Source organism: Akebia trifoliata, chromosome 1 (assembly GCF_017979445.1).
Source record: "Akebia trifoliata isolate Shusen 1 chromosome 1, ASM1797944v1, whole genome shotgun sequence".
In the NCBI taxonomy this organism is placed as follows: Eukaryota; Viridiplantae; Streptophyta; class Magnoliopsida; order Ranunculales; family Lardizabalaceae; genus Akebia; species Akebia trifoliata.
The window spans coordinates 29,578,572-29,592,134 of record NC_141375.1 but is presented as its reverse complement, the minus strand read 5'-3'; the positions used below and the strand labels follow the sequence as shown (position 1 = coordinate 29,592,134).

Genomic DNA, 13,563 nt, shown 5'->3' with positions numbered 1-13,563 from the left:
GTGTTTGCTTCCTTCTGTAATTTAATTCCTAAGTATGGATTCTTGAACAAAATAATTCTAAGTTCATCTTGAATTTCATAACCATTTATGTGTAAAACAGTTTTCCTTGAATAAAATGTACAAGCCAATAAATGAACGATTTTTTTCGTAAGAAAGTCGTAATAGATCCGATCTATAGCAGTAACTTCAAGTCACCCCCAGAACTCTTTACAGCACTGATTGTTGTATTTTTTTGGATTCACTTGAAATAGTAAAGCTCAAAATCTTCTTCTTTCTCTCAGAAAGCTAAGTACTACCAATAATTTTCGCCCTAACTTCCAACCCATTTATCGTCAAACAACAAAGAAGAAAAAAAATGGAATTCTTCAAATATAGAGAGCCTCGGTATACAGGTTGTTACACATAATCAGACAATGAAAAACAAGAACACCCTTGAAAAATTAAATAACCCAGAGACTATATATGAACAAAGACTACGATACCAAACAATCAAAACTAATAGTTATTGTGGAAACTTAAAGAATGGCCATGAGTGGAACTAGAAAAGCTTCCCTGGCTGCTGCATTCCACTTCTCATCATTGTACAGAACTCCTCGTAGTCGATCCTCCCGTCCTATAGGTTCAATATAATAAGTAGACTTTACTGATTATCAGAAAAAATTCCAGAGTTTATAAAAAAATACAACTTACATTATCTGCATCGACCTCTGATATTATTTCTCTAATACTTGCTTCATCACCCATTTTGTGATCTTTCATGGCTATTTCCAATTCATCTCTAGTAATAAACCTGTCAAGGAAATCCACACCAATATATATATATTTTTATACTTGGCTTACAATAATCCAACTCTCCAACATAATCATAACCACCGAAGCCTAATACATTATTCTAGTTCTAAATCACATTCTAATACAAAAATTACAAATTTGTCATCCTTAATCCTTTTTTTACTACCCTTTTTGTTCCCAAAATTTTCAATGAAAGACCCAAATTAGTCTAACTCTTCCCATATAATTTTTTCTCCAATCAAAGTGATGTTCATTCAAGTTATTTTGACAATTACAACATACTGAACAATATTAGCTTGTGCAGCACATAAATTGGACAGAAATACCCTAATATTAAGCAAATGATAGCCAAAAACAAGAAGGCCAAAATCAACATTTTACTAATATGTATGCATGTGTTGAATGGATTTATTTATTTATTTTGGAATGAAAAGTGTATGATAGAATGGGAGTGGTAGGTCCATGAGTAGTAATGGAGGATGCACCAAAAATTTATAATGATCATAGTGCAAATAGCACACTTACCCACTTTTGTCTTTATCAAAATACTGAAAAGCTTTATACAGATGTTCATCTCTTTCTAGCCGATGTCTGTGCATTGTGGCAGTGATGAATTCAATGTAATCAATGGTCCCATTACCATCCACATCGGCCTGAAATAGAAAACACATCTTAATTGTGGCCCAACTATTTGTGAAAGAGAATAAGTAAATATTGTGTGTCCATTTGTATCATACAGCATCCATGAGCTGCTTGACTTCAGCTTCTGAGAGCTTCGACCCAAGCCGAGCTAAACCTGTCTTCAGTTCTTCGTAGGTGATTGTGCCACTCTTGTCAGTGTCCATGTTTGTAAACATTGCTTTTAGACCTTTGATTTCTTCTTCAGATAGATTTTCCGCGATGACCTATATGAGTTTCCAAAACAGACCACCAAATTCATAAGAAAATACAAATAAAAACCATTTCATACCCATGTAACTTAGAATGTGTTAGTGTCACACATACAACCTTCAAAATCCGATTGACCATTTCCATGAATGCGTTTATGATGGTAACATATCATTGTGCTAAAAAACATTAAAAAAAAAAAAAATGATGATCGTGAAATAACAGAGGATAAACAAGTTGTCAACTTCTTGATTCATCGATTCCTGCATGAAAGTGGAGTATTTTTTTACTCTTCGTCAAATAAATAGCACATTTAATGAACATGAATGATGGATTGGTCCTAAGACACTTGTCTTAAGAGTGTTTTGATATTTTTGGAAATATGCATCCTTTGTCACAGAGTGCTTGTCCTACCTTTAGAGCAAGCTTCTTAAGCTTGTTCATTGCCCTGAATTGCTTCATCCTAGAGAGAACTGCACTGTCTATTGGCTTGTCCGATGCCTCTCCGTCTTCTCTAATCCATGGATGCTCTGAATCATCAGTCACCAAATCAAGAAACTTGGTCAGAAGTGGAGAAGTAAACATAAAGCTATGTGACAATAAAAGAAGTCAAATTAAAACAAAATATATTCATTTACATAACTAGCAAAATTACTCTATCATTCAATCCCAATAAATTAGAGTTATCAAATTAAAATAACAACAGTAATTTGATATGATCGTGCTTTTGCACGGAAAGCAACACCGATGTTACAAACCACTAAGTAATATAAATAGAAACAATAATAGTAACATGTTAAATATTAATCATTGAATATGTTTTCATAAATACAAGTTCTCCTATGTTTTATCCTCAAACTTCACATGAACTAATAACACAACTAAGAAAGAAATTACCATTATATTTCATAAGACAATATCGTCACTAACAGAACCTCGATAAAATCCTAGTCATGATATCCCAATAACATTAACATATGTTGGTAAAATATAAAAGTCATCAAATGTGTGAAAAAAGAGGAATAACATACCGAGAACCTGCGCAGAAGTAATTCGCCTTTTTGGGTCCTGAGTCAACATCTTCCTAACCAGATCTTTGGCACTTCTTGATATTGTTGGCCACGGTGCACTTTGAAAGTCGATTTCTCCTTGCAGTATAGCATCGAATATTCCTTTCTCTGTTTCTGGAATACCCAGTAATAAAAAATGTAAAATAAAATTACTTAATCTCCAATTGAAAGATGTTTATGCCACGAGAAAAAAAAAAACTTCTTTTAAAAGGTTGGTTGGCTACATCTTTGTCCTTACCAGCCCAAAAGGGAGGCACTCCACTGAGAAGAATATACAACATAACCCCTGCACTCCAAATATCCATTTCCTTCCCATAGCTACGATGTAATACTTCAGGGGCAACATAGTATGCACTCCCTACTATATCCCGGTACACCTTACCTAGTATGAGTTCCATAAAAGGTCAGGAAATGTAAAACTATAATGGTCAGATTACAAATAACAAAATGAGTTTTCTTCATAGAATTGATTGCATTGGACAATGTAGCGACAGTTGATGCTCCAAGCAGATCTTATTGTAGTCTCCTCTTATCAAGATAAATCCCTCCCATTTTGGGCATAATGCGGTTGGTAAGAGTATTATTCTATCTTCATTATTATCTTTTTCGCCTCCGTCAATTTTTCTTTAAATTCTATTTGCTTAGCATTCTCAGGAATCCTAGGAAAAACCATCCATTAAGGATTTTATGGAGTGCAATGTTAAGCATCTTTCTTAAAATTCTGAATAAAGTTGAAATATGTTCTACTTCTCTTAAGAACTCGAGAAGACCCTCCTTCTTCCAAGTTTTAATGCCTCAAGGAACTATGAAGCTGATTGTTCAAGTAGCGTAGTTACATATACGTGTGCTTGAATTGAATATTAGTAGTTCTCTACTCTTGCTTCAGAATATTGATCATCATATCCTACTCTTCAATCACACTAAAGGGATGAAGGTCTTCTTGTTCAAATTTCTTATTTTGCCACAACCAATTCCCAAAAACCACCATAATTTTGCAAGTTGTTTCCTTTTCAAAAACAACTCATTTAACAAAGCATTAACCCAGCAATGCAGGTTCAATGTTTTGCAAAATATTAGAATAAAAGTCCTAAATATTGAATCCAATTCTTCCCCACTATATACATTCAGCTAACAAATTATTTTTTAAACTAAAAATGCAAGGCCAATGCAAAATTGAAAGAGCAGGTCATGCAAGGTGTGACATATATTTATGCAACCAACTCATATAACAGTTGGAAATTAAACCCAATTCACACTCCGACCATCGCCGTTTCCAGATGACCTTATCATGGAATCAAACACTTTTATGGTTCATGAACAAGTACTGATTGCATAGTATCTCTTAAATATCAGCAACTTATACAAAGATAAATCTAAAGAGTAACAAATAAAATAGAACACATCAAGTTCGATAATTGTGGAGAATATAAACAAATCATCGAAATCCACAAACAAATCAGTTTTGATTGTCCAAATTCATAAGATAAATAGCACTAAATGGAGGACTAGAACCTTACCTTCCTCGATAAAGACGGATAGCCCAAAATCTGTTGCCTTCAACATCGCTCCTTCATCCTTGCTTGAAAGCAAGAAATTCTCGGGCTTGAGATCCCGATGCATTACCCCCATGAAATGGCAGATGTGGACAACATTCACAATGGCCCTGCAAATATTTGCAGCTGCCCTCTCTGTATAATGCCCCTTGGCAATTATCCGATCAAAGAGCTCCCCACCGGCACAAAGCTCCATCACGAGATGTACCGATTGCTTATCTTCATAAGCTCCCTTGAATTCCACAATATTAGCTTGCCCAGTTAAATGTTGCATGATTTGAATCTCCCTTCTTATATCCTCCTTATCATTTTTATTAACTAGCTTCCTCTTTGATATTGATTTGCAGGCATAAGTGTAACCAGTTGAATTTTCGGTACAAAGGTAAGTTACCCCAAACTGACCTCTGCCCAATTCTTTACCAAGAGTATAGAAGGCCGTGACATCTTCAAATGGCTTACCAAGGATCGTATTCGATGTACGAATAGGCTTTGATTTTTGGGCTAATGGAGACTGTTTTAATGGTGAAAGGGTTTGCCTTTCAGGTAGTTGGTGGGTCTGTTGTGCAGAAGGTTTGGACTGATGAACAAGAGGTTCTTGGGTTCCTTGTTGATGCCTAACAACACCTCCATTAACATCTCTTTCTGATACTTGGCTCTGACTGAAGCATTGACCCATCTCTGCTAAAGATATCTCAATTTCAGGAGAGAGGACACGAACTCGGCTAGATTTCTGAAACTAAATTGGGATTTGTAGTTGGTAGGATGTTTTAGAGAAAACCCAGATCAAATTCAGTGCTGAAGTTGACTTCGAAACAAAAAATAGAAAAAACCCAGATCAAAATTTTGTGTTTTTAAGAAGATTTTTGAGGAAAGTCAGCATGACCCAGTCTACCACTGATTCCAAAAATTGAACCTTTCAATGTTGCAAAAGATACAATAAAAAAGAATGTGGATGGGTTGTTTGGGTTGAAATAATATATATATATATATATATATATATATATATATATATATATATATATATATATATATAGGAAGAAACCAACAGAAAGGCAACAAAACTGGCCGAATGAAGATGGTTTCACACTTGATTCTGTCCCTCTTATGGTTACTATCGTTAAAGGTTTTCTATCTGATCAAATCGGTTATTATAAAATGTTTTAGAGGAGAAATTGGATGGACCTGATCTAATGGTCTTTGTGGTTGTGGACCCATCAAAGTAAGGGAGTGGGTCCTCCTGTCTTGAGTAGGAAGAGTCCATGGACTTGAAATCGTATATAAATTAAAGAGGTCAAAATACGCGTTTTCGATGCGTTGTCAAAAGAGTTGATTTAGTTAGAAACGTAACCAACATCTGATGCTATAGCGACGGAAGGTGGTTACAGGAAAGAGAGAGACGCAAACTCTGTATGATTGATTCAAAAATATTTTTCATTTTTACCTTACGAGGGACCATTTGCTGGATTTAGAATGTTTTTGGTATTTAAGAGAGACTTTCATCAATTGAGAACCTCTCATAACATACCCTTGAGCCTTGATTTTGGTCTTTTAAAAGAGACTAATGAAAATACCAAATTACCCTCATCTTCAACTTCTAACAATCCACGGGTTGATTCACTTTTGGATGTACTTCATTTGCTTTGCTCTTCTTTTTCGGACACATTTGATATGGTGCTAAAACATTTTTTCGAAATGTTATATTATAATTAAAAAATGAAATATTTTTTATATCTCCACGGCACCTTTGGAGATACCATGGACATATCAAACAAAAAAATAACAGAGACATCAATCATGTTAGGAAACCCCATTTGGTACTCACGAACCTCTACTGACTTTGATGTATTTCGATACCCTTAATTTTTTCCTCCAGAAGCTCATGATTTCCAACCAAAAAAAAGAAAAAATCCTCATCTTCAACTAATGATTTATTTGGAAAAGTCAGGATAAAAAATCTAATTATTTCTTCTCATTGAGTAAGAATACTAACAACAAAGTGTTGTGATGGGTCTCTCGTATTTTGCAGATTAATGCGTGAACTATTTTGATTGCAGCTTGATTCATGAACCAATCCAAAATTTTGCCCCCATCAAAAAGTGGATGTTGTTTATATGTCTTGAATCCCATCCTTGGAGTAGGCATATTTTTGGCGAATCATTTTTCTATTTCATTTTTGCTCACATAAGTAAAATTGAGTAATTAATCACCGATAGTGTTCTTGCTGGGCTTAGACCCATATATCACTAGCTTAACATATTGCAACCTCAAACTTTGAGATCATGGGTTCCAGTCCAGTTTACCCATTAAAAAAAATTAATGATTCTTGTCACCTAATTGAAGGCTTTTAGGGTATAAAATTAAAGGTTTTTGGTGTGATGTGATGTTAAATACTATGGTAACTCGATCAATTTAATCTAGTCTTTTGTAAAAGACCATAGCCAAGGGAGTTTATCACCCTATTGAAAACATAGGGAAATCTCAAATATTCACTAGATTTAAACAACCTTGTAGCCTATATAGTTTCCTCTACAACCAATTACATATTCTTAAAGTCTAATGATCATCGATGGGCATTGGTTGAATTGTCAGTTAAAATGCACATTCCATGTCTTGTATGCAAACAAAATAAAAAAAGATCACAGCCCTTGGATCATCCAACGGTGTAGTGATAATGACTCCAGCTCCTTCACATATGATGGATGCCTGATACTTGCACGCATGGAGTTCTTAGATGCAGTTGTGTTTCAAATGTAAATTTAACCATCCAATTCAAGTAACCAAACAGTATCTACCCCATTAGCCCTGATTTGATAGCTTGCAAACCACCATTTAATCATCGATGAAGGATCCATCGTCATAATCATCAAAATTTTATCTCGAAAATTTGAAGTTGATAAATGAATCTTGTTCCTCCATTGAAGTCTGTTTAAAGTCAGATCTGTCAATTCAAGTGTCGTATGCGTTTTTACCACTTCAATCATGTTTTCTTTCTTATCTTCTCAAACGTGTATATTTCTTATACCTAAGACCATAAGTTATTGAATCTTTGGTCCATGCTCAGACCATGTCCTACTAAAAAGAATTTGAAATATAACACAAAGACATGATTAAGAATGATGTTTTATAAGTCATCTATATGAAAGTGATGGGTCACTACCACTATCATTGTCACTACCACTAAATTAAGTATAATAATTCATAGTTAGTGGCATACCCATCAAGCACATGTAAGGTCTTCCCCATCCTTCTCTATGATAAATGGGTTAAGATCATAAAAGTAATGGCCAAAGGCCTCTTGTTGGTTTCTCATTTTACCAAAGAATGTGACTTTCAGATCTTTTCTTATTATCTCCCCATCATTCTATGAACATCATCTTTGACGCCTCTACTGGTATGAATCAATCAAGGTTTTTAATAAGGTTAATGGGTTTGCATAACAATCAGAAAATAACATTAACAGAACAATATGTGTAGAGGTAAATCCAATACTAGTAACCACACATTATGATTTATAAAAGATTAGTATTGTTATAAACAACTTAAATCTCTAAATACCCTTATCAACTAGCATCCATAGCACACCCTACAGGGCCAAGAACGGGACGACGATATAACTGGTTACCTCTCAAATCTTTAGCTCAATGGGATCTAACAGTTTAGATCCCATAAGTAATGAACACCTTCACACTTCGGATCTTCTCATTTCGGAAGCCCTGAAAGCCGTGATACTCTCAATTCCCACTACGACAAGCACAGCAAGGATCAACGGTCCTTACTTGTTGTTTCTTCAGATCATCTTTGCCAACTTCACGGACACACTTGGGGTGAATCTCATAACCACACTCGATGCATTGGTAAGCCCAACCCGAGCCCTGTTCATCACACTCGCAGCATATGAAGGGGCCTCCACCTGAGTTTGCCGAGACCAAATTCAGTATATGACGGTGACCAATGTGGTGGAATGACTTTGGGTAGCTTTTAGCTTCTTCATCCAACCTTTCTTGGAGCAATAAAATCTGAGCTTTGGTAAAAGGGTAGGCCATCTCGAGGTGCAAATTAACAAGGTTCCTTCCTTCTCTTGTGACCGTCTTCCCATCGGGTCCGATAATGATAAGGGTTGGAATCCCTTGTACGTTAAAGTACCTCAATAATGATTTTACAGTCTCGTCCCCATGAGGCAAAGCGAGCCATGGCATGGATTGGTAGCATTCCAAGTACCCAACCTCATCTCGATCAATTGAGATGAAAACAATCTCAAATTCTTCTTTCTTTTCTTTCAGATTGTGATATACAGAGGCTAATCTCGGGGTGAATTTTTCACCCGGGGGGCACCATAGAGCTGAAAAGTACAATCCCACAGTTTTCCCGAACAATCGAGAAATGGGTACCTGCAACTTTTAATTACAATGAGTATTCAACGCCTAACAAAGTAAAACGTGTTTTCTTCCCGAGTCAGGTTACCCACCTTTTCGTTTTGGCTAATCAGATAGTCCCTACTGCGAGTTGAAAGGAGCTTCTCTAGAGTTTGAGATGCATGGTTTGCTTTCTCTTCGTCCTCCAACTCAGCTATTCTCTCTTGAGTAAAAGGGAAAACCTGGACCCCAAATCGATAGATGAGCTCGACCCCATCAGTTTGGATTGGTTTACCACATGGGCCAAGTATGATTAAGGAAGGAATCCCCTCGATTTGAAACCTTTGAGTTAAGCTTTTCTTAGATTGTAAGTCAGAGAATGGTATAGCAAGCCAAGGCATGGTTCCATGGAACTCATCGAAGGAGCTCTGATCCTCATCAGATGACACAAACACTACTTCAAACTTGGCTCCTCGTTCCTTCAGATGGGTGTAAATGTCAGCTAGGATTGGAGTGAAATTCTGACACTGAGAGTACCAGTTTGCGGAGAAGTATAACCCAACAGTTTTTCCTTCTAGATCATCAACTTTAACCTGCAAGTTTGTTCAGACTTTCCAAGTGTGTTAAAAGGTTTATTGATTAAAGTTTAAATGCACCCCATAACAACTTGAATCCACTTAAACTGTTTGTTGGGTGTTGGATGAATGTGAGTTTAGTGTATCCTAGAGTTCGTGTTCATTGTGAACGAGGTGGCCTCATTGTTGGGTATTGTTAGAACATCGGGAATACATATTCGTTTACCTAACTTCCTTTGTTCCAAGGGTAACTCTCCTAATATAGAATCTAGCAACAACGACATCGCACTTTCATGGATTTTTGCATGTCAAACATGTATCAATATGTGTATCCATATTTAGCAAAAATATGTGTATCCATGTTGGCACATGACGACACACATCATGTCATGTAATGCAGTGTCACCCTTTATTCTAAAAAATTTCTACTAGAGATGAATTCTAATTGGCGTTCGCGTTCCTTTCCTCTGTACACTAAATTATTAAGTTGTCAAACGCAACTATAGTCTATAGTGGTTTGGTATTATAAACCTATCTACTTGTATATTTAAGTAAAGAAATATAATATATAATTATTTTAAGTTTATTGAAAACTTCTATGTGTAGATACAGTTTTATTTTAATCATTCTCTATAAAACTAACATAAAATTAAACTACTGACCAAACTATAATAGAAGACATGATCATAAATCATAATAATAATAATAATTAGTATTATATGATAAAGACATTTATGAAACTTAAATTATATTTATATTATACTTACTATTACAATATAATAAATAAAATATCAGTTTAAAAAATAACTATAACTAAATAAAGAAAACCCAAACATGGGGATTTAATTTATTTATTATTTATAACAAAATCATACTAAAACAAAAAATAAAATAGAATCATCCATCAATACCATGACTCTTAACATGAAAATTAAAGAAAAAAATAAAAAAAACTCAAGACTTTAGTATCACCAGGAAGCAGAGGAAACCTTAACTTTTGTTTTGTTTTTTTTACGGAGCAAGATTAGATTATTATTCTTTCAATTTCAAGCATTTCAATGAATCAGAGAAACCCCAAATTAGAGTTAAAGCTAAAATCATGAAACAGAAGTGAGAGATATCCAATTTTAAAGAATTATAAAGTCAACCCCCCCCCCCCCCCCCCCCAACCAAAAAAAAAAAAAAAAGTTTGGTGAAGACCCAGTAATAATTTGCAAGGAAATTGGGGTATTAAAGGGATGAAATGGCATTAAATACAAAAAATAAAGAACCCATGAGGCCAAACATGAAGAATAACCAGATTTAAAATAAAATAAAAACAGAGAAACAGAACTAACATAACAGGGGGAAAAATACCTGGTCTCCAGAGGGAGAGACGAGAAAATCTCTGGTTTCAGATGTCAACAAGTGATGGGAAAGATACTTATCTTTAGTAGTTATGGCTGTTGAAGCATCCATGCCTTCAAATCTATCTCTCCTCTCTCTCTTTCTCTCTCACTGTTGAAGATTCATAACAGAGGTGAACAGCTTAAGCATTATACCTTTTTGTATAAGTTTTGGGGAGAAGTGAAGGAATTTGAGACGGAAACTACCGTATATAAGAGCCCATGACATGTGTCACCCATGGAGAGTTTCAAGACCAAAGTTTATACGTACGAGAAGATAAAAATCCACGCAACCAAAGATTAGGACAGTTGGGTTTTGTCTATTAAAGTCCATGATTTTCCCATGGAAAGTGAGGGACAAGCCTTTTTTTTTCTTTTTTACAAAATGTAATTTCCAAGTGTTTTGTTTCATTGTGCATATTTTTCTGGAAAGATAACCCAAAGTAATCTCTCCCTTCAGTTGGGAAATGGTCTCACACGACCCTGGGAAATGATTTTCCATCGTATGATGTCATTCCCTCATGATTAGCTCACCACAAGCCTAAAAAATTCAACTATCATTCATTTTCCTAGAAAATCTTTGGGGACCGGGAGTGTATGATTGCAAAGGAAACACTTTCTTAGGAACATGATTAAAGGATATTTTTTTTAGAGAACTGTTATTGCCACACCAACTTTTGCTAACACCACCTCAATTGTGATCAATTATTAGCAAAAGTTGGTGTGGCAATAGTATTTATTTATTTTTATTTTTTTAAAGTATAGACAAGAAAATCCTTTTCCCAAGAACACCTCCAACCGATTTTCAAAACATGGCATTAGTAGAAGTTGGAGAGGCAATAGCAGCTCTTTTTTTAGTATAGACAAGAAAATCATTTTCTTAAGAGCATTTCCAATTATTAGGTGATTTACATAGGAATTGGTGTGGCACTAGCAAAAGTTGATGTGGAGACCTTCAAAGATGGAGACCGTCGAAATCTAAACATAATTCCGATCGGTCTTCATTTTTTAAATTATCAATTTTATATTTCCATCCAAGCCTTCAAATATAGAAGGAAGGGGAGAGAAATATTGAAGGACCTCTCAAAATCACTATTCACATGTTCTAAATACAAATTTTATCCCTATTTTTTCATAAATGTTACGATGACCTTCTCTTTTCATGAAACATGTTTTAAATATCATTTTTGTCCCCAATCAATTTTATGTTTTCAAGTTATTAATGAATAGTGATTTAAAGAGAGGGGTGGTTGAAATTTAAAGTCGTTTGGAGGAGACCTTCATCTTCAAATTTGGAGATGCTCATAGGATTTGGGTGAAAAAATATTTTATTGTCAAAATGAAAAATTATTTCAATATAATTTTTTTTTCCCGTCAAAATCAGCAACTATACATTGTAAATCACGAAGGTGCCACTAAGCTAAGTGGTAAAAGCTTGATGAGAGTTGATCCCTTGACCTAGATTCAAATCCCCTTTAACTCACCTTCACCTTCACCTTCACCTTCATTAATCACCAATCCCTTTTGCTTAGCAAAACAAGAAAAAAAAAATACTCTAAATCATATTTTCTTAGAAAATCATTTTCCATTGATTTTCATGCTCAATCATACATTAGGACATCTTCTCTACCTTCAAAATAATGAGGTTAGTCAAATTATAGCGATCTTCTTCATCATATAGATATTTTACCAAGATAAGTACTGATTACACTAGTTCTTTCGAATTATAAAGTGTATTTTTTGGGACCCATTGTTGCAGAAATCTTTCTTGGATTATTTGGTTTCCTTTTTCTTTTATTTTTATTTTTCTCTCCTAGAAGTAAATGAGAAGCCTTGCATGGGCTTCTTCATCATTACCATCATTGTAAACCAATGCCCTTTAATTGTACCCAAATAGTAAACCTAGTACTTAACAAACAAATTTACACTCACATAGAAATATGAAATTGAAGTAAAAAGTGACCAAAATAATAAACATCACAAGTAGCTGGTTCCCCTCCTCGGGATACCCCCATTTTGTATTGAAAAAAAAAATCTCAAAAATCAACCGCAAGATCATTCGTAGAAAAAAAAAAAAAAAAGAGCTGTGACTTTTTGACTTGAGTATTTTCACTCGGTGTGATGTGGCAAGGGCACAAAATGGATACACAAGAAATCGATCAACGATTCTATGCCCTTGCCACGTCAAATCAAGTGAAAATACACAATTCAGAAAATCATTTGTAAAAAAAAAAAAAAAAAACAGATTAAGTCAACTTGTGCATTTGCTCTAAGTTAAAGTAAAAGATCTAAAATATTTAATTAAATTCATACGTCAACTAAAATTATTTAATTTTAAGAAGGAAAATGCTGGAATGACACAAACAGAGACACAAGGGTAACACAAATGATGTGGTGGCGCGCACATAACAATAGATGCTTTTTTACTTGTATCTACAGTAATGTGCACGACACCACATCATTGTGTCACCTCTGTGTCTCCCTTTGTGTCACCCCAGCACGATTCTTGTAAGAACATTTAGTCATAAAGTTCACAGTAAATTGAACTAGTGATTGAAAAGAGATCAATTTCAATTCACAAATATATTTGATGATCATTTTGGGTTACAACCACCAAAATAAGCTCTTTAAAACCAATAAATTTTATAAGGAGTATTGTGTTTATGTTATAGAATAAAAATATCCTGAACAAAAATATCATTTTGCCCACATAATGTAAAAAAATTGCATAAAAAATATAATTTTTAGGGAAAGTTACTTAAATAACCCTCATGGAAGGGTATTGTTCTAAATAGTCCCTAAGTTTTCAGCAATTACTTAAAACAACATTTAGTCAATTTTTTCTTTCTAAATAGTCCTTGGACCTCATCTCTCACGTTTCTCATAATTGAATGCCCTAACTTTTTGAACTCATCATTTTCATCAAAAAATTGGATTTTTGACGTCTC

At 34.6% G+C, this 13,563-nt stretch overlaps 2 protein-coding genes across 2 annotated transcripts; both read right to left on the bottom strand.

Moving 5' to 3' along the window:
- Positions 1–347: 347 nt before the first annotated feature.
- On the bottom strand, positions 348–5,274 carry LOC147411576 (calcium-dependent protein kinase 2-like). The gene is made up of 8 exons (XM_086450064.1): positions 4,268–5,274; positions 2,989–3,132; positions 2,712–2,864; positions 2,095–2,210; positions 1,530–1,697; positions 1,318–1,445; positions 691–790; positions 348–613 (listed from the first exon to the last, which is right to left on the bottom strand). Exons 1-8 carry the CDS (start codon positions 4,977–4,979, stop codon positions 539–541), a joined length of 1,596 nt encoding a protein of 531 aa, XP_086306190.1. The 5' UTR covers positions 4,980–5,274; the 3' UTR covers positions 348–538.
- A 2,515-nt stretch (positions 5,275–7,789) lies between these two features.
- On the bottom strand, positions 7,790–10,808 carry LOC147411575 (putative nucleoredoxin 2). The gene is made up of 3 exons (XM_086450058.1): positions 10,587–10,808; positions 8,769–9,248; positions 7,790–8,691 (listed from the first exon to the last, which is right to left on the bottom strand). Exons 1-3 carry the CDS (start codon positions 10,686–10,688, stop codon positions 8,035–8,037), a joined length of 1,239 nt encoding a protein of 412 aa, XP_086306184.1. The 5' UTR covers positions 10,689–10,808; the 3' UTR covers positions 7,790–8,034.
- Between the last annotated feature and the right edge of the window lie 2,755 nt (positions 10,809–13,563).

Coding starts and splice junctions, on each gene's coding strand:
- LOC147411576 (XM_086450064.1), bottom strand. CDS start 4,979: ATGGGTCAATGCTTCAGTCAGAGCCAAGTATCAGAAAGAGATGTTAAT. Junction 2,865..2,988: donor AGTGCCTCCCTTTTGGGCTG/GTAAGGACAAAG, acceptor TGGGTATTCCAG/AAACAGAGAAAGGAATATTC. Junction 791..1,317: donor TTTGATAAAGACAAAAGTGG/GTAAGTGTGCTA, acceptor TTTCCTTGACAG/GTTTATTACTAGAGATGAAT.
- LOC147411575 (XM_086450058.1), bottom strand. CDS start 10,688: ATGGATGCTTCAACAGCCATAACTACTAAAGATAAGTATCTTTCCCAT. Junction 9,249..10,586: donor TCTCTCCCTCTGGAGACCAG/GTATTTTTCCCC, acceptor ACAAACTTGCAG/GTTAAAGTTGATGATCTAGA. Junction 8,692..8,768: donor TGATTAGCCAAAACGAAAAG/GTGGGTAACCTG, acceptor TAAAAGTTGCAG/GTACCCATTTCTCGATTGTT.